General features: G+C 40.0%; 1 protein-coding gene across 2 annotated transcripts in view; it reads left to right on the top strand.

The window, feature by feature from the left end:
- Positions 1–25,138, top strand: part of FRYL (FRY like transcription coactivator) — a 263,554-nt gene that overhangs the window by 226,163 nt on the left and 12,253 nt on the right. The window contains exons 47-57 of one of the 2 annotated variants that reach the window (XM_049790204.1): positions 3,249–3,389; positions 7,578–7,775; positions 9,130–9,291; positions 9,496–9,570; positions 9,872–10,048; positions 14,401–14,604; positions 15,372–15,539; positions 19,091–19,341; positions 22,660–22,906; positions 24,430–24,579; positions 24,973–25,071. In XM_049790204.1, coding sequence (XP_049646161.1) covers positions 3,249–3,389; positions 7,578–7,775; positions 9,130–9,291; positions 9,496–9,570; positions 9,872–10,048; positions 14,401–14,604; positions 15,372–15,539; positions 19,091–19,341; positions 22,660–22,906; positions 24,430–24,579; positions 24,973–25,071 — 1,872 coding nt within the window. The remainder of the gene's footprint in view (positions 1–3,248; positions 3,390–7,577; positions 7,776–9,129; positions 9,292–9,495; positions 9,571–9,871; positions 10,049–14,400; positions 14,605–15,371; positions 15,540–19,090; positions 19,342–22,659; positions 22,907–24,429; positions 24,580–24,972; positions 25,072–25,138) is intronic. The other variant, XM_049790203.1, reaches the window with a different exon arrangement.

The raw sequence follows: 25,138 nt of genomic DNA, 5'->3' as shown, positions 1-25,138 counted from the left end.
CTTTAATGTGTGAGAGAAGGTCTTGTGAAGTTTTTCATATCTGCCATTGTTGGTTTTTATTTAATTCACTTTTTAAGTGATATAAACTCAAATATTGTAAGCCTCAACTTTTTTCAAATTGGAAATGGGGGAGCTGAGAGATAGTATAGCAGGTGGGGCACTTGCTTTGCACTGGACCAATCCAGATTCAATCCCTGGTACCCCATATGGTCATCTGAGTCCTACCAGAAGTGACCCCTAAGTGGAGAGCCAGGAGAGACCACTGAGCACCATCAGCTGTCCCCCAAAAAATGAAAAACAAAATGGAAAATCAGTTTTTGAGAATATTTGTTTTTTTTGGGGGGTCACACCCAGTGACGTCAGGGATTACTCCTGGCTATGCGCTCAGAAGTCGCTCCTGGCTTGGGGGACCATATGGGACACCGACACCGGGGGATCGAACCGCGGTCCGTCCAAGGCTAGCACACACAAGGCAGATTACCTTACCTCTAGCGCCACCGCCCGGCCCCAGTTTTTGAGAATATTGCCGTATTCACTGTCCTTACAAGACAGAGCTCAAAATAATGTAAACCTCGCCTTTAAAATGAAAAACAAGGACCAGAGATATAGCAGGAGATAAGGCCATTGTATAAAGCTCCCTGGCACCACATCTAGTGTCCTGAGCACCACCAGGGATTATTCCTGAGCAGGATAGCCCCTAAGAATTACTGGTTGTAGTCCCAGAACAAAAACATATTTTAATTTTAAGATACATTTTAATGTGGTATCTAAATCCTAAAGAATTATTATAATTTTTTAGAATTATTATAATTTTTGATCCTACAAACTGAGTCATGGCAAATATGGAGCTATTTCTGCTAGTTAAGGTTTTTTGTTATTTAATATGTTTGTTTACTGTTATAAAATACAATTTGGTAGCTAGAATACAATTATTAAAAAACTAGCCCCAGAAAGAATAGAAAATCCATATTTATTTGTTAAAGTAGCTTCATGCCTAGCCAACTAAATTACCAATAGCCACAAAGAGAAATTCAAAAGACTCTACTGTCATAAAATTATCAGAGCCATAGAAGTTGTCCCGGGGCTAAGGCAACTGACCCCAGTTCAATCACAGAGCCAGAAGTAGCTCATGAGTACCACTAAGAATACTCTACCTCTCCCCACAAAAAGTACAGCAGCTCATAGTAATAAAATGATGTCTACATTTTGTGTGTGTGCGTGTGTGTGTGTGTGTGTGTGTGTGTGGTTTTTGGGTCACACCCGGCAGTGCTCAGGGGTTATTCCTGGCTCCAGGCTCAGAAATTGCTCCTGGCAGGCACGGGGGACCATATGGGACGCCGGGATTCAAACCGATGACCTCCTGCATGAAAGGCAAACGCCTTACCTCCATGCTATCTCTCCGGCCCCGATGTCTACATTTTAATGAAAGGTCACCTCTAAAAATTAGAGCTAGCTGTTGTACAAAGTTAAAAGAATAACTTCATAAATTTCTAAAATATCACTGATAACCCTCTTTTTTTTACTAAGCTTAAATCACTAATCATGCTTCAAGTGGATGGTAGAAAAAATCAAAGTGCTTCAGGACTGGTTTGAGGTTCAAAAGTGCCAATTATAACACTTGTGAACATCAACTTATTAATAAGTGTGAGCGGTCTTTATGATCACTTCTGAACCTGAATCACTTATGCCACTAGGTTGATATTTATCAACCTTTAAGATGTGACCCCAGGCTTTGTGGGCCAGAGAGATTGTACAATGGATAGAACACTTATACATAGCTAACCCAGTTTTGATCCCCTGAGCACTATCTGGAATGATCCCTAGACATAAAACCAGAAATAAGCCCTGAATACTACTAAGCGTGTAGCCAAAGGCTAAAATATAAAACTAGGCCTTAATCAGTTTGAAAGAACGTGCCTTAGGCTGGCCTCACTGGCCTCACTAATGTAGCGCTTCTCCCTGAAGATGGACACATGAATCTCTAAAGTGCCATTTCCTCAATACTGATAACATATTTTCCAGTTTGTAGAGAGAAGGCTTTGCCCCAATGTGAATCATATTAGTATGTTATCCTTGTCTTGTTATTAATAGTAATTCTCAAATTATTGCTAAAAACCGTTTTTAAAACTTAGTTACATGTATTTAAAACTACATAGACCCAGAAAGCACATCAGTTGTCATTACTGGTTTATCTCAGGAGCTTCCTAGAAATGAAGCCAAGTTTCAGAGCAAATTAGTAATTAGCTTATGACAGTGAACCAGGATCCTTAGTCCCTGGGTTGGTGGCTATGCTAAGTGAATGTTTTGTAGATTCTTGTTGTAGGGAAAGAGCTCTTTTCAGAGCAGGTAAAACTCATGAAATTTGAATCAAGGATCAGATAGTGAAGGAGTTAGGGTGCTACCTAGCATAAGGCCTTGAGTACTCTGAGTGTGAACCCAAAACAATCACATATGGATCAAGGTTCTACTAATTCCTGCCTCGGTACCTTAAGCTATAGCCTCCTCACGCATCTGTATTGAGGCCACTGCTCAAGTATCCAGCCATGGCTTTTCCTTAGCTCAGGTAGTGATAGAACCATGATAGTGATAGAGAGGCTCAGCCCATGGCAATGCATCTTTTTTTCATCTTCTCCCCCAAAAAGAAAGAAATGGTTCACATTTAATTTGATTTCCTACAAACACTCTGAGGAAGGTACTATGGTTTTTGCTTTTTTGTTTTGTTTTGGGACCACACCCTGTGATCTGTGATGCTCAAGGTTGTTCCTGGCTTTGTTCTGGAATCACTCTGAGCAGTGCTTGGGGGCCATAGGGCCAACTATGTGCAAGGCAAACGCCCTACCCCATGTACTATTAATCTGGCTATATTGTTGTTGGTTTTTTGTTTTTGTTGTTACCTTTTTAAACAAAGGATCAGTGTGGTTAAGAAACATCTCCAAAACCACATCTCTAATGAGAGTGTAGAGTGAATGAGAGCTTGTGTGTGGTGATATAGTGGTTTTCTCTTAACCTAAGATAAATAGTGTTTCCCTAAGTTAGTTTAGAAAATTAAACACTAAGGTTTAGAAGGGAAAAAATATCTACCTTATTTTCCTTTCTGAACCTAAGGATAAGTAACAATAATGAACGTTACCATTTACCTTCATTAGTCTGAGTTTCTAGTCCTCTAATTGCAGGTTGGTAGTTTAAATCTAGAGCTCATAGCTATTGGCTTCTTTAGCCGGATTATGCACACTTTCATTTTCTTTCAGCTGTTAGAGAAAGGTCTGTCCAGCATGCAGCAGTCCCTCCTGCAGATCATGCATAGTCTCCTGAGTCATATTGACCTCTCTGCCGCTCCTGTTAAGCAGTTTAATCTGGAGATCATAAAGATTATCAGCAAATATGTACAGGTAAGTGATCATGCAACAATGGATAGAAGCCTTCCATCTTAGTATGGCTGATTATCATGAAAAATACACACACACACACACACACACACACACACACACACACGCATATCTTAAAGGTTCAAGGGTGGGGTGGGGAATGGTTCATTCATAAAGGATGTTTTCAGGAATGTTTGCCACATGGAAAAACGTTCTTACTGCAAGTGACAGACAACATAAATTTGGATGATGTGGTGACTTTTAACTTTAAGCATAACTTTATACAAATATGTCTCTCTCCATCTTAGACAAACAGGATTGGGACTCTTGGTAACTCTGAACCAGAGTTGTTGACTAGAAGTCAACAAGTTACTTCCAGAAACAGAATAGCTCTTGGTGGAGTTAGTTGAGGAGTTATTTTCTGTGTCTGATAACTGACATCAGATACTTAGAGTAAAAGAAATTTAGACTGGACTTCACTGTTAATTTTCTTGGTGACTTGGTCTTTACTGAATTTCACATTTGTCCTTCTCAATCCAGAGCAGCCTTGATGAGCAGATTGGGATCACAGGTGTAATTTATTTTAAAAAATCAAGTAAATGTCCAGAAGGATGGTGGTTCGAATCCCGGCATCCCATATGGTCCCCTGTGCCTGCCAGGGGTGATTTCTGAGTGTAGAGTCAGGAGTGACCCCTGAGCACTGCCGGGTATGACCCAAAAACCAAAAAAATAATAATAATAAAATAAAATAAAAAATAAAAAATCAAGCACTTGGAGTCTGGGTTTTGTGTTTTTTTTTTTTGGTTTGGTTGGTTGTTTGTTTGGTTTTTTTGTTTTTTGTTTTTTTTGCATTATGGCTTCTTTTCTTGTTCTTACCATAGTTTAGATAACACTTAGAATAGTGTTAAACTACAATAGTGTTAACATCTATGCCACCAGCATCAAAATACCCCAGTCCCTCTACCCTGTCTCTGTGGAGAATCTTTTTTTTTTTTTTTTTTTTGGCCACACCCATTTGATGCTCAGGGGTTACTCCTGGCTAAGCGCTCAGAAATTGCCCCTGGCTTGGGGGACCATATGGGATGCCAGGGGATCAAACCGTGGTCCTTCGTTGGCTAGCACTTGCAAAGCAGACACCTTACTTCTAACGCCATCTCTCCTGCCCCACTGTGGAGAATCTTAATAGAGGATATTTGTGGTTCTCTTTCCATTACATCTGCATTGACAACAGCAGCAGTTACAAGTGGAAATACTTGGTAGCAATGAGTCCATACTTAAAAATAATAAAAAAAAAACTTTATTAAAATGTTTTCAGTAAGTAATTGTGTAATATATTTTTATATTCCCTTGAAAATAAGTAATTGTGGGTCAGGGATGTAGCTTAGTGGTGGGCACTTTTTTTGCATGTCTGCAGCCTTCCATTCCTGGCACTGCAGGGAAAAAAATATGTAAAACATAGAAAAAAATCAGTGACTATAAATGTTGCAGAAACATTTTTGTTTTCCAGTTTATCTTCTTTGTCATCTCAGAAGTAAAGTATCACCAAAAATAATTTATCACTTATAGATACTTTTTTCTCTTTTCCAAATCATATTACTCTTCCTATGTTTGCTATATCTCCCAGAGAAGTATGTGTCACATTACACTGTTAACTTGTGAAGCACAGATGAATATCTTTGGATCAGAGCACAATTTCATATGCCCATGCAGCAAGCAAACAACCTTTAGAAGTGATGCCACATTTGTGACTAGCCCATCACACATTGATAAATACAAGTTGCTGTGCAGCTGAGCTCCTGGGTGATTGCTGAGTTTGTACAGGTTCATTGTGACCCCAGCTTCTGTTTTTCTATTTTTGTGGGCCACATCCATCAGTGCTCTGGGTACTGGTCATGCTTAGAGGGTCATGTAGTGCCAGGGGTTGAACCCCAGGCCTTGCATATGCAAGGCCAAAGCTCTACGACATGGAGACACCCTCAGTCGCTACAACTTCTGATTTTTTTTTTTTTTTTTTTTTTTGGATTTTGGGTCACACCTGGCAGCATTTAGGAGGTACTCCTGGCTCTACGCTCAGAAATCACTCCTGGCAGGCTCGGGGGACCATATGGGATGCTGGGATTTGAACCACCATCCTTCTGCATGCAAAGCAAACACCCTACCTCCATGCTATCTTTCCAGCCCCTACAACTTCTGATTTTTAAAAGAAACAAGAAATCTGATCTTTTCTCTTTGAAACCAGGGTCTCCTGATTTCAAAATGTTGACCCCATTTTTTTTCCTAATTTATTTATAAGTAATGTAATGAACCAAGATCTTATTTAACTGTGAAGGGGCATGAGAGTGATTTCTGCTTTATTCAGACACTGAACTCTTTCTCCTTTTTTTGGCATTTGAGCCACACCTGACTGAGGTTATTAGGGTTTACAATATAGTTTATGGCAACATCCCAGAAGATTTAGTATTTTTACAGTGCTCAGAACTTATAGGGGGAAAGTACTTTCTGTTTAGTCAGAACTTCTTTTAAGGATATTGTTTTTACCATGATAAACATAAAATGTCAGTATTTGGATATTTTTATGATTGTTAAACATTTTCTGCCTTATGTGACTTTATATTAAGAATTATTACTACTTTTTGATGAGGCAAATTTTTTTTATTGAAACTTACTTAAAAAGATATGAGGGGAGAGAGGGGAAATACATGTTTAAGAAAGTACACAGATTTCTCCTGAGGGGAAATAGTAAGCAACAAAACATAGAGACAAGCAAGCAAGATACTTATTCAAGGGAGAGAATACAGGAGTGAAGATCGAGCCAAGATGTCATTAATATTAACCAGATTAGGGGACTTAAAGCTATTTCTGGGCCAGAGAGATCAGCTAGTGACCTGAAAACATGTTTCCATGTAGAGTCTTGCACTTGATCCTAAAACCTCCTGATCATTTGAGAGCTGGGAGTCATCCCCAAGCACAAGCCAGGATGAGCCCCCAGCAAAGCAAAACAAAAAGGATCAAGAGAGATAGTTAAGAGAATAAGGCACTTGCTTTGCATGTAGCCACTCCTGGTTCAGTCCCTGGCTTCACATATGATCCCCTAAGCACTACCATGAGTATGGCAGGCGTGACCTAAGGCAACCCCACCCCAGAAAAGATACCTCATTTCCTTTATAGGCTTGTTTGGTTCTTTTTAAATATTTTTGTAGTTTGGGTAACCTGTTATAATTGTGTCAATTTTTATGGCTTTGTTGTACCAAGTTACTATGTTTTTCCTAACCTGCTTTGGTAGTCATAATTGTATGCCCCTCAGAATTAATAGCTAGAAAACAATTGTATGCTGGGTTAAGATGTGATATATATTACTATGAAACAGTTTCTATAATACAGGGTTAAAATATGATAAGGTAACATAACTAAGAAGAAAAGTTTACTATAAGCATTCTTTTCTATAAGAAAATAGGCAAACGTTATAAATTCATCTTATTCTTATATAAATTATTCCTCATTTACGTACAAAAGTAAGAAAAGTGGGAAAAACTAAACACATCAAGAGAACTGATACAGGAGGTGAGGCACTTTTCATGCATCTACAACAGCTGCAACTGAGTTCAAATCCCAGCATCACATTCGATCCCCTGAGTACTGCTCAGGTGTGGCCTCAAAAAAATAAAAAAGAAAGAAAACCTGCCAGGAGCTATTTCTGAATGCAGAGCCAGCAGGAACTTCTGAGCACCCCTGGGTATGGCAATAAATAAATAAATAAATAAATAAATAAATAAATAAATAAATAAATAAATAAATAAATAAATAAATTTAAAAGTATGCATTAAAGGTGTTTTTTTTTAATCTCCAATACTTAAAAATACTCATAGTGTGTCTCAGGGCCATTAACTTTGTTTATCTAGAAAGCCTGTATACATACAGGCCCTTTCTTTACAGATTCTACCAGGTACTCTATTTGACTTTCAACATTAATATTTATAGAACAATCATTCTGATTTGATAGCATTATTATGTGGTATCATAAAATAACAGTACAGTGAACAGCTTGTTTCTTTCCATGTGTAACCCAAACCTTCAATTAAAAATTTCAAAGTAAAAATGAATAATTTATATTCTTATTAAAATAGTATTTTCATTGTTCACAGTAGTCACTACATTTTTGTTCCTAGTTAACTGTATTTATAACTTTCATGTTTGTATTATTTCTTAAACCAGAGTCCTTATTGGAAGGAGGCTCTTAATATACTAAAGCTGGTGGTATCTCGCTCTGCAAGCCTAGTGGTGCCCAATGATATCCCCAAGACGTATGGAGGAGATCTGGGTTCACCTGAAATATCCTTCACAAAGATTTTTAATAACGTCTCTAAAGAGTTGCCTGGGAAAACCTTAGATTTTCACTTTGATATATCTGAGGTAAGATGTTTAAGAATTGATGTACAGAACTGTATTAGAAATTCTATTTGTTTATTCTTGTCATTTAACAAGTATTGATTGAGCACAAACAGGAATAGATAGTATAAAATCAAGGACAATTCAACACTCATATGATAAGGTGTTAACAGTTACAAAGATATAAAAGGCACTGATAGAGAATTTATAAGTTCAATAAAAAAATTCAACCCCATTTTAAAAAGTGGGAAAAGAGATGAACACAAATTTCTCAAAGAAAAATAGCCAAAGGCACATGAAAAAATGTTCTACTTCACTAATCATCAGAGAAATGCAAATCAAAACAACAGTGAGATATCATCTCACACCATAGAGACTGGCACAGTCAAAAAGAACAAGAACCTGAGTAGTGAGATTATGGATGATTTTTTGTTTTGTTTTGTTTTTTGTTTTTTGTTTTTGGGCCACACCCAGCGGTGCTCAGGGGTTACTCCTGACTATCTGCTCAGAAATAGCTCCTGGCAGGTGCGGGGGACCATATGGGACACCGGGATTCAAACCAACCACCTTAGGTCCTACATCAGCTGCTTGCAAGGCAAACACCGCTATGCTATATCTCCAGCCCCATATGGATGATTTTTTAAAGTCATTTTTATATTTCCTCATCTTTGAAAGAGCATATTTTAAAATTGTGGGTATAGAGAGAGTAGAGACTGTGGTTCTTAAGAAAGCAAATCTAGGAGCAAGGATATAACTCAGCAGTAGAGCATTTGTATAAAGCCAGGGGTTTGAGTTTTAGTACCTCGTGGTCCCCTAAGCATCACCTGGAACACCAGGCACTCAAATCCCATAAGCTGTACCACCCTATCTTCAGGAAAGAAAAAAAAAAAGGAAAAAAAGCGGATATGTATTTAAAGTAAGATTAAGTTCTCTGACATTGTATCAAAGATTTATTTCAAATAAATGAAATCGTATTATCAGAAAAAAAAAAGGTTTTTGTAACATATATCAGCTAAGTGATCTTTCTTCATATGCTGTATTTTGATTGTTTTAGAATATTTTTTTAATTTTTTTATTGAGACCATTGTGAATTACAAGACTTTCACAGTTATATTTCAGGCATTTAGTAACAGTGATTTACGGCCATTCCCACCACCAGTGTTGACCTCCCTCCACCATAGTTCCCAGCATACATCCCATACCTCTATCTACCCTTAGCCCCCTGGACTGCTAGTGTAATAGGTCCACTTTGTGTTCAGCTTGTTATAGGCTTGGCCCCTAGTCCCCATCTACTTTTTTATTTCTTTTCTTGTTATAGATACACAATTAACCCTTCAGTGTTGAAATACTTAAATACTGGCATTTTGTTTCCATGTAGACTCCAATCATTGGAAATAAGTATGGTGATCAACATAGCGCAACTGGAAGAAATGGGAAACCAAAAGTTATTGCTGTTACTAGAAGTACTTCTTCAACCTCTTCTGGTTCCAACTCCAATGCCTTGGTACCTGTTAGCTGGAAAAGGCCACAGCTATCACAGGTACCAGAAGAACATTAGGACTGAACAATTTTAGAAGAATCAACTTAGTTTTAAATCTGAAGTTATAATTCTAGTTATACCTTATAATTTATAAGTTATGTAATATATATAGTTAAACATTATCTTAGTTATAAATCTGACTTAGTTATAAGCCTGAAGGTCTGTCCTTATAGTAACCCTGGCTTTTGAATTTCTTTTCTTTAGAGAAGAACAAGGGAAAAGCTAATGAATGTGCTCTCTCTCTGTGGTCCAGAATCTGGTCTTCCAAAGAATCCATCAGTGAGTAGTCACAAAAGCATTTACAAAAGAAAGTTTTTCATTCAGGAATAAATGAAAAAATTCTTATTTCCTCACTTATCTTTTCTAAATTCCCTTTAGATAGATTGAAGGAAAAATAATTCCTTATCTTTGTGACACTTTGTGTCACTGGGCAACTGTGCTGGTTTAATTTTACCTTCAGCTCAAACTAAGGTCAAATTCTCAATTTATCTGCAGTGAGACCACCATGGTACTTGAGGCATTGATGCCTAGTGTGGTGACAAAACTGATGACTGGCCCTTTTTTTGTCTTGGTGAATCAGGTAGTATTTTCTTCTAATGAAGATTTGGAAGTTGGAGATCAGCAGACGAGCCTGATTTCTGCCACAGAGGACATCATTCAGGAGGAGGAAGCAGCAGTGGAAGACAATAGCAGTGAACAGCAGTTTGGTGTGTTTAAGGATTTTGACTTCTTAGATGTGGAATTGGAAGATGCTGAGGTAAGGATTTGAGTGCACTGTTCTGTGATTTATATAGCATTTATACATGCATGAGAATTAAAGATTTGAACCAGAAGCTTTCTATATTAAGGTCAATATAAAGTCAAGAAAGGGAAACTCAGTTGGGAACTGGCTACATTATTTACAACTAGTAGCTATTAAGTCTGAAATTAGGGGCTGGAGAGATAGCACAGTGGTGTTTGCCTTGCAAGCAGCCGACCCAGGACCTAAGGTGGTTAGTTCGAATTCCAGCGTCCCATATGGTCCCCTGTGCCTGCCAGGAGCTATTTCTGAGCAGAAATACTCCTGACTAGGAATAAAACCCCTGAGCACCACCGGGTTTGGCCCAAAAAACAAAAAAACAACAACAAAAAAAAAAAAAAAGTCTGAAATTAAAGACAAACATGTAATATTTTACCTTAAAGTGAAGTAAATGGATTTTCTTCAAAAAGACTTTTGATTCAAATGTTTTGTTCCAACTGTATAAGGTAACATGCAGCAAAAAGTTAATGTTAAAATGATTTGACCCCAGTTTAGACTGTATTGACTGTTAAAAAGGTTCAAATTCTCTTTCTCTCCTATCTCTCTCTGTCTCTACTTTTTTGGTTTTGGGCACACTTGGCAATGCTCAGGTTCTCCTGGCTCTGTGCTCAGGGATCACTCCTGGCATTGTTCCAGGGACTATATGTGGTGCCAGGGATCGAACCCAGGCCAATTGTATGCAAGACAAACACCCACCTACTGTACTATCACTCCAGCCTTAGAGTTGTTATTTTTGTTGTTATTGGCCACATCTGGTAATGTTCTGTACTCAGGAATTATTCCTGATGGATCTGGGGAACCATATGTGATATTTAGGATCAAATTTGGGCCTACCATGTCCAAGGCAAATGCCCTATTCACTATACTATCTTTCCAGCTCCTCCTTTCCAGCAAGTGTTTGAGATCTTTGTTGTGACTCCCTTATTGCTTTCTGGAAATGCTCTTGCAAAAATCCTCTTTTCACTTACTACTCAAAGAACTTTTTCCTCTCAAGTAGATAGCAGTTTATATAAGTTGAACTTGCAACAGTGTAGATGCTTTCTTGATGGAAAAGTTCACCTTTAAAGTCAATGTTAAAAAAAAAACAAACACAGTTTTAAAAAAAAAAAATTAAAAGCCACTTCCCTACAAGCTGCTTACAAGTCTGGAATTGGTGGTGTCTCAAGAGAAAAAGCATGCCCTGAGGCTTGTGTCTTTTCTGCAGTCCCCCAGCCAGTCACTGTATCATTGGAAGTCAACCCACTGCAGTGTGAAAATCACTTAAGAGAAATGCCCTCATTAAGGCAAGAAGTTGCTCCCTTAAACTTAGCAGATTTCTTGCTCCATCCCATTGGCAAAAGTTGACACATTGACCAGTCTGAAGTTTTAAATCTGAGGCTTTGAAGTGGAAGAGCAGCTCATGCCCAAAGGGCAACCTCTCTGAGGTTGAAGAAGGAAATGTAGTGGCTGGTGCCATGTCACTGTAAGTCCTGACTCAGAGGTCACTTTACAGAATCTTCCCACATCAACCTCCTCTTTAGATGTGAGGATATGACTGTGGTGACTCAAGGTCAACCATATGTCTTTACTCCAGTTTAGGAGTTATCGGCTGGCTTCAATATGATAGTTCACCATTTTCATATTCCCCCCAAATTTGGTTTATAAAGAGCTCGGCAACATATATAGAGTAGCTTGTAGGGAAAAATCATTTCAACCTGTTTTTAAAATCTGTAGTTCATATTTAAAACATTGTAAGAATCATATATACATATATACATATAAAACTTTTAAAATAAGATTTTCAAAGGAGCCAGAAACATAGCTCATCAGCAGAGCAACCTTCTTTGCATGTGTTTCAACTGCTTTGAAGTTTTGGGTTCCATCTCTGGCACCACATACAATAAAATGGGGATATTAAAATAGGAAAATAGGAGTCTCAATTATCTTTCATCTATGCTATGTAGTATACTGGTACTTTCTATGTTTTACTCCACCACCATACAATCCCTCTCCTTTTTTTTTTTTTCACCCAAAAGGGCAGATCAGCACTCTCTAAAATTGATTTCACATCCACAGCTGGAAAAACATCATAATAGCTAGGACAGTCTTGAATAATCATGCAAGAAGGTGGGATGGTTGAAAAGGCTTGCTGTCCTCCTGCCCCCCTTTTGCGCATGAGCTGCTCTCAATCCTTTTGTAGTTCTTAACCTTTGTTGTTTTGTTCTGTTTTTCCATTTCGAACTGATCATTTCTGAAAACAGGCTTTGATATTTCTGTAAGGATAAGGTTATTCCTTTCTTTCTATTTGCCTCCTATTTTAAAGAGCATTGTAAGTGCTTTCAAGTTCATCTTGTACTCTGAAGTATTGGTGGGCACAAATAAGGCTTTGAAGAGAACCACCATCAAAATAAATTTAAGCTGCATGTTGCAGTTCGGTTTTTAATTCAAGTTGCAGCCATCTGGGGCTAGCAGGGCTCAATTATGCAGCACAATTAGACCAAATCAAATAGTAAAGATTTTCTCAAGCTTAGATCAAAATCTTGCTTAAGTCGAAGTAGCAAGAAATTGTGTGCTACAAATAAAACTGATAGGGGATTTTTTGAAATGTCCCCCAAACAGAAGAGCTCACAGTGTGCATGTTTATATGTTCACAGCTACTTCTGGTGGGCTCTAGTCATTACAATTCATTGTGCCAAGTACTAAGATTTTAAATCTATTCCTGGAAGGTGGCTTTTTCAACTCTGATCTATAGAGCTTAGGCTTCTGAAAAACAAGGCCAGCTCCAAGGAGCCCGGTCATCTTTTTCAGTCAGAACACCTCTCTTATTTCATAGTTTTGCATAGGTATGGACTCCCATCTTAATATTTCTTTTTTTTTTTTCCTGGTTTTTGGGTCACACCCAATAGCGCTCAGGGGTTACTCCTGGCTCTATGCTCAGAAATCACCCCTGACAGGCACAGGGGACCATATGGGATGCTGGGATTCAAACCACCATCCTTCTGCATGAAAGGCAAACGCCTTATCTCCATGCTATCTCTCCGGTCCCATCCATCTTAATATTTCTTGAAGGAAGAATTCTCCTGTTTAATTTTTTTAAAACGATGGGCTTTAGAGCTAATATAAAGGTTAATGCCCTTTGCCTAGCTTGTGACTTCAGTTCCATCCTTTGTTCAGATTCAGGCACCACATACAAACCCCCAAACACCACCAGATGTGCCCCTGAGCTCTGAATATCACTGTGTGTCTTCCCCACCCCAAGAATGAAGGATGTGAAGGAGTGAAGATAGAGATATATAGATACATAGGTACATACTTAGAGACATAGATACATTGCTGGTCAACTATTTGTAATTCATTGTATCAGTTTTAAAATGAGTCTAAGAATTACAGACAGAAAAAAAGTGAGGTAAGCTTAGAAAACTAGAAGCATAACTTACATGAATCTGTAATTGACATTAAATGAAATGTGTACCTTATGAAGCCCACAGAGGTTATGTTTTGATAGCTGTTGATTTTCTAAAGTACTTTTTTTTTGGGGGGGATGCCCATCGAGTTTAACCAGAGCCATCGGCAGAGAGAAATAATTGTGGCCCTGTGTGTTGTCAGCTGAATGTGGGTAGTTGAAGTCAGTTTTGCATTATATCCAACATTCAATCTTTGTAAATATTAGAAATTTTCTTATAGTTTGTGTTATCAAAGTGTACCATAGAAATGTGTTTTCAGTGTCTGTCTCTGACTTATTTTTACAACATAGCTTGCATAAAGAAAATATGAACCACACCATTGTCTTCCTTCACAAAGCTTAATCCAGAGCTTGAATCAGTCTTTGGGCTTGAAAAAAAAAATCATAGTTTTCCCCAAAAGTGCAGCGCTTATTTAAATGTTTGTCTTCGTTCTTTCTAATTCTGTGTGTTTTCCTTTTTGCTAACCAGGAGCTGCAGGTAAGTTGCAGCCTGGTGTGGTGGGTTGTTTGTGTGTTATCTGTGAGGTATTTGTTGTCTTCTTTGTGGTCTCATTTGTGTCTATGTATATTAGAATAGAAGTGGCCTAGAGCATAGCTTTGGTTGGTCCCAGAGCTCTTTACCTACAAGACAGAAAGTCAAGAAAATTAGTCAGTGAAGGTAGATCATCAATCAAATATTTTTTATCTCTTTCAATAGCTTTAATGGTGTCTTAAACTTTTGAGAAATTGAAGGGCTGATTGAAACTCTGCCTTTGATGCCACCTTGAGTATTTTTTCATCTTGGCCTGTGTTTCCCTTTTATATCAGATGTAATTAGATTTCTGGAAACATGTTTCCAAGATCTGAGGCATCATGTTTTGCTTTGCAGGGTGAAAGTATGGACAATTTCAACTGGGGAGTTCGCCGGCGCTCTCTGGACAGCATCGACAAGGGGGACACCCCATCCCTGCAGGAGTACCAGTGCTCCAGCAGCACCCCTAGCTTGAACCTCACCAACCAGGAGGACACAGATGAGTCCTCAGAAGAAGAAGCAGCACTCACAGCCAGCCAGATCCTTTCGCGCACACAGATGGTAGGGTTCCCTTTGCACCCACTAACAACTGACCAGTCGCTTTGCATCCTGATTCCCAGACTTGGATGTATTTGATATGTGTCCCAGACTGAAAAGAGAACATAGAGCTGTTTTGGTGATGGGGGGCATTCCTGACACATAGGAACATTCTCCTTAGGAGCAAAGACATTTCCACCTTCCTTTCCTGTTCCATTGATTGGGATCTTGTGGAGAGGCCAGCATCTACAGGATGCCTCCAGCTGACTTCCATGTGAACTCCAGCACACTTTAATTTACATCCCACCTCACCGTCGTGTTTTTTTCCTGATTAGACTAGGGAAGAGAGCACAGCTTGAGTCTCTTTCAAGATCAAACTAGTTAAAAGCCATCTAGGGATTCTGTCTTGTATGCTAACAGCTAAATGGAAAAAACTTGTCTTACATGAGTGAGGAGACCACCAAGAGCTATCAGTGACATTAAAAATATGAAAATGAAAAATGGGTATATGAAGACACCATAGGTTGAAAGAAAGGTGAGAGTTTTGGGAGAGCTGGGCAGGGCCTTGACAATACCTGTTTGGATCTCGAGAAGGCACAGGCCATGGCCACCAGGGTCCCTATGGTGAGGAATGAACTGGGCAAGACTCGGTTTCTTTTACCTCCTGAACTTGTCTGTGCCTCTTCCTTAGCCCATTTGCCCCTCATGGCCTCTGTGCCCCCCCCCCACACACACACACACACACTGCCTCCTGAATGAACCCCTTACTGTTCTCTTTCTCTCCCTACCAGTTAAACAATGGCTCTGCTACGGAGGACACATTGCCAGACCGGCCCGACTCGCTTCTCCGGTCTCAGGATTCCACTGGCAGCACCTCAGCTGAGGAAGCTCTTCAGATCAGAGATGAGACCCCAAGTGTGGAGGCTTCTCTAGACAATGCTAACAGCCAGCTGCCTGAGGTGGGGAGAAAAGGGGGCTGGTGTATGGCCAATCTGGGTTCCTTTTAGCTGCTGTCACATCCCTCCCTCGCTTTTCTCTCAAGAATTTGCAGCTGGTAACACTAATTTATCTGATTTTTTCCAGTATTTCTAACCTGTTGGGGTTGTTTCCCAAGCAATACTCACACCTAATAATTTTTTTAACAAAGAAAAAATAGTTACAATTTCCAGGAAATGACCTGCAGGTTAAAAATAAAGTTTGAGTGTTTGTAATGAGCATTTTGTGCTTGAATTTGATGAGGCCTGGGTCAGATGCTTGGGGGCTGGTGAGCCGGGCTGTGGCGCTGTCTTTGTTGAAGGCTCGCTTGCCTTCTGTCTGTGCTTTTTGCTTTGTATTTGGGATTATGTGATTGGTGCTATGGTTGGAATCAAACCTCAGGCTAGCTGTGTTAGCAGTCTGGTTAAATGAGATCTTTTACAAAGACTTTGGAACTACTAGTATTATGCCTTTTGGAGAGGCCTGTGAGCAGTAAGCCAGATTCCAAGCTAATTGACTGACCCCAAAATAAGTAAGTATTAGTTCTCTTAGCACCTTTTAAAAATTATTATATTTATATAAATGATTATTACAGCTCTAGCATATGTGTTTCCATGCTTGGTAAGTATTAGGAAAATACTATTATTCTTCTCAGTGTTAACCAAGTTGATATAGTTCTTAGATCTAGACTTATTTCAGTAAGTTGAATTCACATGTACTTCTAAAACTAACAGTTTTAGATCTTTAGGGGTAAGCAGATAAAAACATGTGGGCCTCCTTATTAACAGTTTTTTTTTTTAAATGCTCAAACTAAACTTGGATTATCCAATTCAACAGATACTCTTGGAGACTTTACTAGAATCCAGGAATTTCATAAGATGCTAGAAAGATGAATAAAAATTATAGCCAAGAGGTGAAGCCTTTACCTTGCAGGTAGCCGACTCTAATACCATTCCTGTGGCACTCGAGCCCCTGAACATTGCTGGTTACTGTCCTGCAGGCTTGCAAACACCACTGGGGTAGCCCTGGAGGCCCCCTATAATGACAGTACCCCAGCAATATCTCCCTCCCATGGAACCTCCAGCCCAGTTGGCCAAGAATTGCTGGAAGGGGCCATGAGGACCCTAAACACTGCTTGGGATGCTGGCCCTTCCGGGTCCACAGTTAATAATCTCACCTGCTATACATTCTTTGAACCGTAGCATGTTGTACAATGGACCCTCTCATTAGAAATAATGGAACACTACACCATAATTCTGGAAGAAAAATTTCAGCAAAACTCCTTTTTCATTATTAGTTATTAAAATACCCTAAACTTTGTGAAAAGCTATATCCTAGGCATAATTCTTATTTATTAGAAATGGAAATTCGAGGGCCCGGAGAGATAGCACAGCGGTGTTTGCCTTGCAAGCAGCCGATCCAGGACCTAAAGTGGTTGGTTCGAATCCCGGTGTCCCATATGGTCCCCTGTGCCTGCCAGGAGCTATTTCTGAGCAGACAGCCAGGAGTAAACCCTGAGCACCGCGGGGTGTGGCCCAAAAAAAAAGAAATGGAAATTTGAGGCCGGAGAGATAGCATGGAGGTAAGGCGTTTGTTTGCCTTTCATGCAGAAGGACTGTGGTTCGAATCCTGGCATCCCATATGGTCCCCTGTGCCTGCCAGGGCCAATTTCTGAGCCTAGAGCCAGGAGTAACCCCTGAGCGCTGCCGGGTGTGAACCCCCCCCCCAAAAAAGAAAGAAATGGAAATTCATGTATTTTCTAAATGGGACTATGTCCTTCAGTGAGTGGGTCTTGAATACCCTTTCATTACCTCAAAGCATTCTCTCCATAAAATTTGGCATTACAAAGTTTAAGCCTAGGGCCGGAGTGGTGGCACAAGCAGTAAGGCATCTGCCTTGCGTATGCTATCCTAGGATGGACCAAGCATGGTTTGATCCTCCGGCATCCTATATGATCCCCCAAGTCAGGAGCGATTTCTGAGCGCATAACCAGGAGTAACCACTGAGCATCACTGGGTGTGGCCAAAAACAAAACAAAACAAAATGAAGTTTAAGCACATATTATATAACAGTTTTATATATCATTCATCCATATTTAGTTATTTTGAAGAAAAATTAATAAGCAAACACATTTTTAGAGTAATGAAAACTGAGAGCATTCACCAAAAAATTCGGTGTGTTGAGCCGAAAGATCACAGGGTTCAATCTCCAATCTCATATGATCCCTAGAGCCTGCAAAAAGTGATCCCTATAAAAATCAGAACTAACCCCCAAGCACCACTGGATTTGCCTCCCCCCCCCAATTTTTTTTGATGGGTGCATTATTTTAACCCTTGGTATACCCAGTCATTATAAAAGGAAAAATGACATCAGAAAAACAAACAGAAAGACAAGTCTTTCACATAGTCATAAAGTATCTTTCCAAATATCAAATGAGGATAAGTAATTCAAAGAGAAAGTTTCAGATAGAAATATTAAAGTGAGGGTGTTGTAAATGTACTGTTGGAATGATTAAGGAATCATTGTGCTGATACTAGTCTGCAGAGACAAGTCAGTGCTCTAAGTGCTCATCTTGAAAGAGTTTGCTGCTTTCCGTGCTTTACTAACACCACACGTTTGCTTAATAGTCACACTCTTGGTGTTTTTCTCATATTCTCTGTGCTTTTGATGTCTTCTCATTGCTGTGCCCTGAAAAACTTGGGTATCCATAGCAAAGTCCCATAAACTGGTTTATGAGCCAGAAATCCAAGACCCAAGTTGTGAACCATTTCTTGGTGAGGGCCCCTTCCTGATATAATGAGGCTTATTCCATCTTGAACTGTTGTTAATAGGCTGTTATGAACATGGAATGCTAGTATGATATCAAATTATTATTTTCATGTCCAAAGACCATTCATCCAAATCCTCTTAAAAGAGGGGAAAAGTCTCTTGAGATCTCTGTGGAAATAGGTGATGATTTTTAATCTCAAAAGCTCTTAAATGTAAGACTTTGAAAACAAAACAGGGCCAGAACAATGCACTCAATTAACTTAGTGCATGAAAAGTATGACATATGCTTTGCATCCTGGAGGCTTAGGTTCAATCCCTGATATTACATAATCCTCTAAACACTGTTAAGAGTGACCTTTCAGGGCTGGAGAGATAGCCTGAAGGTAAGCCGTGTACCTTGCATGCAGAAGGTCAGTGGTTCGAATCCCGGCATCCCATATGGTCCCCTGAGCCTGCCAGGTGTGATTTCTGAGCATAGAGCCCGGAGTAACCCCTGAGCGCTGCTGGGTGTGACCCAAAAAACAAAAAAACAAAACAAAACAAAAAGTGACCTTTCAGCAGAGCCCCAGAATTATAATACTACCACCACCAGTTGTGGCCCAAAAACCAAACAATTCTGTATCTCATTAGAGTCCCAACACTTTATAAAGTTAAATTGTATGAAAAGTTTTATAAAGGAGATGTAAATTAATGTCATTTTTTTCTGTTGATAAAATTCTTTTTTTTAATGTTTCTAAAAGTCCATCAAATGTTGATTATTTTCCAGGACCCAGGTTCAGTATTAAAGGATGAGCAGGTTCTTGCAGCCTTTGAAGATGAAGGGTCATATCTTACTCAAGAGCAGCAGGATTCTCTTGTGTGCCAGGGAATACTTGATTTAGAGGAAACTGAAATGCCAGAGCCTCTTGCTCCTGGAAGCTACCCTGAGTCTATCTGTGAAGAAGATGTCACGTTAGCTTTGAAAGAACTTGATGAAAGGTGTGAAGAAGAGGAAGCAGATTTCTCTGGACTGTCCAGGTGAGAGTGTAGTGCCCTCCCCCACCATCACCACCACCATCATAGATTGTTTCTTGTCCTATTCCTTGATTCAACTTATTTTTATTTCTGCATAGGTTTTAGCCTATAATCATATTGTCTTTATTTTAATTTTGTTTTATTTATTATTTATATTAAGGCACCATGATTTACAAAGTTACTCTTAGTTGAGTTTTAGGCAGACAGTATTCTAGCACCAATCCTAGCACCTATCCTCCACTAATGTTAACTTCCCACCACCAGTGTCCCCAGGTTTCTTCCACCCCCAGGCACATTTTTCAGTTTGGTTATTGCAGTTTTTGTCTCCTGTTTTCAATATTGTTGGTTCTATGTTTTAGCTATGTAGATATGCCTCACCTCTACATCACCAGTGTTCCTGAAGCTGCTGACCTCTGCCCTGTTACTTCCCATCTTTCTCTCCTTACTACCACCCTTGGATTTCTTTCTTTCCCTGTACTCATTATTATAATCTAGGTTCAATATGTTTTTGGGTTTGGGTTTTTATGTTGCTTTGGGTATATCCATTGGGGCTTGGGGCTTCCTTCTGTCTCTGCAGTCAAAGCTACTCTTGGAGGGGTCAGGGAACCATATGTAGTGCCAAGGATCAAGTCCAGGAGGCCACATGCAAGGCAAGCAAACTGTCCATGGTACTATTGCTCTGACCCCTTAGGTCAATCATTTTTAAAGGTGTAAACCCTTGGGCACCACCGAGTTTGCCCCCACCCCCAACAAAAAGTTTACCTAACTACATTGGATTTCTTTTCTGGTATTGACATTCACTTTTAATTTATAGCTTTGCAAGCACACATCCGTAAGGGAGAAGGGGCATACCTCAATAGCCTAATGACGCAGTTCATAAAATTAGAAAATGATCAACAAAAGAAACCAAAAATAGGGAGACAAAAGAAATAACAAAGCTTAGAGCAGAAATCAATGAAGTGGAAACCCAAAAAATCCAAAAGATCAACGAAAACAGAAGTTGGTTCTTTGAAAAAATAAACAAGATTGATAGACCATTGGCAAAACTCATAAGGTCATTCACTTTTTAAAAATCAAATAGACCCTATTCAGAGCACTGGAACTGGTGTTTCATGTTGGAAGCCTATTAAGTATCTCGGTTGGCAAAAATGTCAAATGGCCACTTGTTAGAATTAACATTGGGCTATACTCAGGGATAAATACCAGAAACATCCAGTGAGCTTATTTAATGCCAGAAAAAAATCTGAAAAAGGTTTTTAAAAATATTTTACAATTTAAGTATAACTAATCAGATTTTAAAGTTTTATTTGTCAGGAGCTAAACTGTTCCTTCTGAATGTGCCCTATATATTTAAAGTGAATTATCACAAAGGATAAAGAATTTACAGATAGGACTTTTTCTTTATTCAAGAAAATGAAATGATAGGAAAATAATGGCCACCAATATCTCCCAGGTAGTCCAGTCCAAGCTGTGGCATCTCAGAAAGGAGATAGAAGCAGATTTTCTTTCTGCATGCACTGTAGCAGTCCAGTGCCACCCCCAAGACATCCTCCAACAGAGAGGGCCCAGCTCTATGACTTAACATTATCAAACTTCCAAGCCACTTAATTTGTTTCAGATCTATAAATCCTAGGCCACATGACCATGTAAAACCTTGCTATCTTGTAGTGTCCTATCATAAGAAATCTGATGGGAAAGTTACTTAGTAATCTGCCCATCTCAGTAGCCTAACCAGTAGCACAGAAGGCTCAATTAGCACCAACCACAGCAGTTGTCTTTAGACACTAACTTTAGTAACACCATGGAGAGATTTCAGATTAACCTGTGTTTATCAAAGGGTCTTTTTTGGACCTTGTCTTTTATTTCTTTTTTTAAACACTGATTACAAACATGATTGTAGTTTGGTTCAGTCATACAGAGAAAGTTGTTTATCAAAGTTTTGATAATTTCATTTGCCTTTGTGTTGTAACAAGTAATATGAAGCAAACTTGTTTATGACTACAAGGAGTCAGTCTATGGTGGTGGGTCGGAAATTGGTGACACTGGTGAAGGAAAGGTCAAACTGGTGATAGGATTTGGTATTTGAACATTTAATGCCTCAAATGATTGTATTATGAACAATTAGTAATAAAAATGAGAAGAAAGCAAAAGAAAACAAAATGAAATAATTATAGTTCCTTTTCCTTAAAAAATAATGTAAGAAAAAAAGTTTTTTAAATAATAATGTAAGAAGTTGGGGCCAGAGCAGTGGCACAAGCAGCAGGGCATTTGTCTTGCATAGGGGTAAGGCACTTGCCTTACATGCAGAAGGACGATGGTTTGAATCCCAACATCCCATATGGTCCCCCGAGCATGCCAGGAGCGATTTCTGAGCATAGAGCCAGGAGCAACCTCTGAGCGCTGCTGTGTGTGACCCAAAAACCAAAAAAAATTAAAAAAATAAAAAAAATTGATGATTCACTCAGAGCTATAGTACTGTGGATAGTGTGCTTGCCTTGCACACAGCTGACCTGAATTCAATCTCTGCACAGTGATGCTGCCTTCTCAAGTCTCAGAATTTCACACTGTTCATAGAAGCCCTATCCTTGTCTTTATACCTGTTGAAATAAAATTCTGATCAATATTATTCATAAGTTACTGGAATTATTCCATTACCATGACATATTTTAAATCTTGGGTGTTGTTCTCTGTTCCAGTGAGTTATATGAAATTAGATTATTTTATTTGGGACTGGAGAGATAGCACAGCGACATTTGCCTTGCATGCAGCTGATTTGAACAGACATTGGTTCAAATCCCTGAGCACCACCAGGTGTGACCCAAAAACAAAACAAAAAAGATTATTTTATTTGTGGACCAAACCCAGCAGTGCTCAGGGATCACTCCTGACAGTGTTCAGATTGTGCCCTTATAGACTGTGCTGGGGATGGAACCCAGACCAGCTACATGTACAGCAAATGCCTTATCTGGCTGTACTCTCTCCAGACTTAGATCAAATTTCTAATTCCAAAGATTCTATAGAGGAAAGAACATGTAAATGTGTGACCAGGAAGTTGCATGAATGTCTTGCAAGCTCAAGGTCCCAAGTTTGTTCCTCTACACTTCATGGTCCCCAAGCACTGCCAGCTATTACCCTGGCACCCCCTGAACAGCCATAGTCATGGCCCTACTGGCCTCCAGTGCTATGGAACTCAAGCACTGAACTCTCAGATCCATACAGCCAGGCCAAACATATCGCCAATGTATAGGAGTGAAAATAATCTCCACCGCATAACTGATGTGAGTTTGAATGGTTCTGAGCCTCTTTTCTCTCTCTCTGAAGACAGCTGAATGCTGATGACTATGCTATTCACATTGACAGCCAAGACGAAGATGAGCCAGATGGTTTTCCACAGATGCAGACCTCCCCGTTGCCTTCGCCCTTTCTTTCTGCCATCATAGCGGCCTTTCAGCCAGTGGCCTATGAGGATGAAGAGGAAGCCTGGCGCTGCCACGTCAATCAGATGCTCTCAGACACTGATGGCTCCTGCGCCATGTTCACGTTCCAGGTGTTCACCAGGTTATTCCAGGTGAGTGAGGCTTCCAGATTCCAGGATTCATGCTGTGAGTTTTTAAGATTCTAGATCACGAAGCCAGAACAGTAAGTAGCACAGTGGGTAGGGCATTTGCCTTGCATGTGGCCAACCCAGGTTTGATCCCCTGCATCCCATATGGTCCCCCCAAGCATTACCAGATGTGATTCCAGAGCACAGAGTGAGGAGTAACTCCTGAGCACAACCTGGTGTGATCCCTTCTCCCCACCGCCAAAAAAATTATCTGGGTCACTTGACTGGTGGTTATGTTGCTTCACTCCCACAGCCATTGTTGTGCACTAGATGTTGCTGCACACTGGCATCCCCACACTCAGTCCAGGTGCTCACACATTCCTGAGAGTAGTGTCCCGGAGTTATGCTTATATCCACCAGCATGGAAAATCACCCTGTGAAGTCTGGGGAAGAACCGGACTCAAACTTAAGGCCTCACGCATGCAAGTCAGTCACATACTCTGCCCCATTGCCACATCCCAGGGTCTCTGTCTTATTGTTTGTTTGTTTGTTTGGAAACATACATAGGATGCTCAGGGTTAACTCCTGGCTCTGCACTCAGGAATCAACTTGGGGACCATATAGGATGCTGGGGATCAAACCAGGGTCAGCCGCATGCAAGCCAAATGTCCTATCCACTGTACTGTCTTATTTTATGAGTGAATATTCAGGACAGTGGATTCTTTGGGTGGGGTGAAGTTTGGGGTTTTATTTTGGTTTGGAGGACACAGCTAACAGTGCTAGAGGCTATTCATGGCTCTGTGCTTAGGAATAAACCCTGACAGTGCTCAGGCGACCTTATGTGTTACTGGGGATTGAACTAAAATTGACCATATGCAAACATTTATACCAACTCTCTGGCCCCTGTGAGTGAATATTCTTAACATTTGAGAGGATCTTCCCCTTTGTGCCTGCTTGCCATGTATTATTATCAGAAAGCTGCCTAGAGCCAAATAGAAAACTAGATTTATGAAAAGTTTTCTTTCAGGTAGAATTTAATTTTAGCTGAGCTAATTCTTTAGCTTGGTGAAAAAAGTATTATTTCCAAAGATTGGTAACAGATCTTTCTTATGTCTGTCTGCCTGCCTTACTGAAAAATGTCAGGAGTGGAGTGATGAGGCACATGTATCATGTAATTCCTTTTCAGTAGAACTGTTTTCCAAACCTTTGGTCATTTTAGAAACAAATCTGCTTAAAAGTTCCTAAGAGGCCGGGCGGTGGCACTAGAGGTAAGGTGTCTGCCTTGCCTGCGCTAGCCTAGGACAGACCGAGGTTCGATCCCCTGGTGTCCCATATGGTCCCCCAAGCCAGGAGCGACTTCTGAGCACATAGCCAGAAGTAACCCCTGAGCGTCACCGGGTGTGGCCCAAAAACCAAAAAAAAAAAAAAAAAGTTCCTAAGAATATGGGTTTGCAGATCAGTAATTTTTACTAAATTATGCAGCATTGTTGTGTTAGATATCCACTTGAGAGATGCTAGATGTTTTTGGCCTTTTTTTTTTCCCATAGAAAATTCAAAGACGGTTTGGAAACATCACTAATACAGCCGTCCACTTTCTGGGGGAAAGCCTGCAGCGCATCGGGACCAAGTTTACAAGTTCCCTGGAGGTGATGATGGCATGTTCAGAGTGCCCCACTGTCTTTGTAGATGCCGAAACAGTAAGTGTCCACAGGATGGCTCCCTGGAAAGGTCACCATGACATTCCTGAAATTCTGCCATGCTCCATTGTGGCCGGAAACTCAGCCAGCCCTTCAGGGGCCAGAGCAATAGCACAGTGGGTATGGCATGCCCACAGCAGACCCAGATTTGATCCCCAGCATCCCATATGGTTCCCTGAGTCTGCCAGGAGTAATTTCTGAGCACAGAGCCAGGAGTAACCCCTAAGCACCACTGGATGTGGCCAAAAAAATGTCAGTCCTTCACATGGCACAGGAAGACTGGTACCAGGTAGGGCCAGAACCCAGCTCACAGCAAGTCTATGGCCTTCCAGTCACAAGGCTTCTAGTGGTGATACAGAGTGGTGACCTGCTCTGTTGTTTCTAACTTGACAGCTGATGTCCTGTGGCTTACTGGAAACACTCAAGTTCAGTGTTTTGGAGTTGCAAGAACACCTGGACACATACAATGCCAAAAGAGAAGCTGCTGAACAGGTCAGTATCATCGTCCTATGTTTTCTTTTGACACTTAACTACTTTCTGTGGCAGTGGTGCCTGGCTT

Source organism: Suncus etruscus, chromosome 16 (genome assembly GCF_024139225.1).
Source record: "Suncus etruscus isolate mSunEtr1 chromosome 16, mSunEtr1.pri.cur, whole genome shotgun sequence".
Classification (NCBI taxonomy): domain Eukaryota; kingdom Metazoa; phylum Chordata; class Mammalia; order Eulipotyphla; family Soricidae; genus Suncus; species Suncus etruscus.
This window is presented reverse-complemented; position numbering and strand designations above follow the sequence as displayed.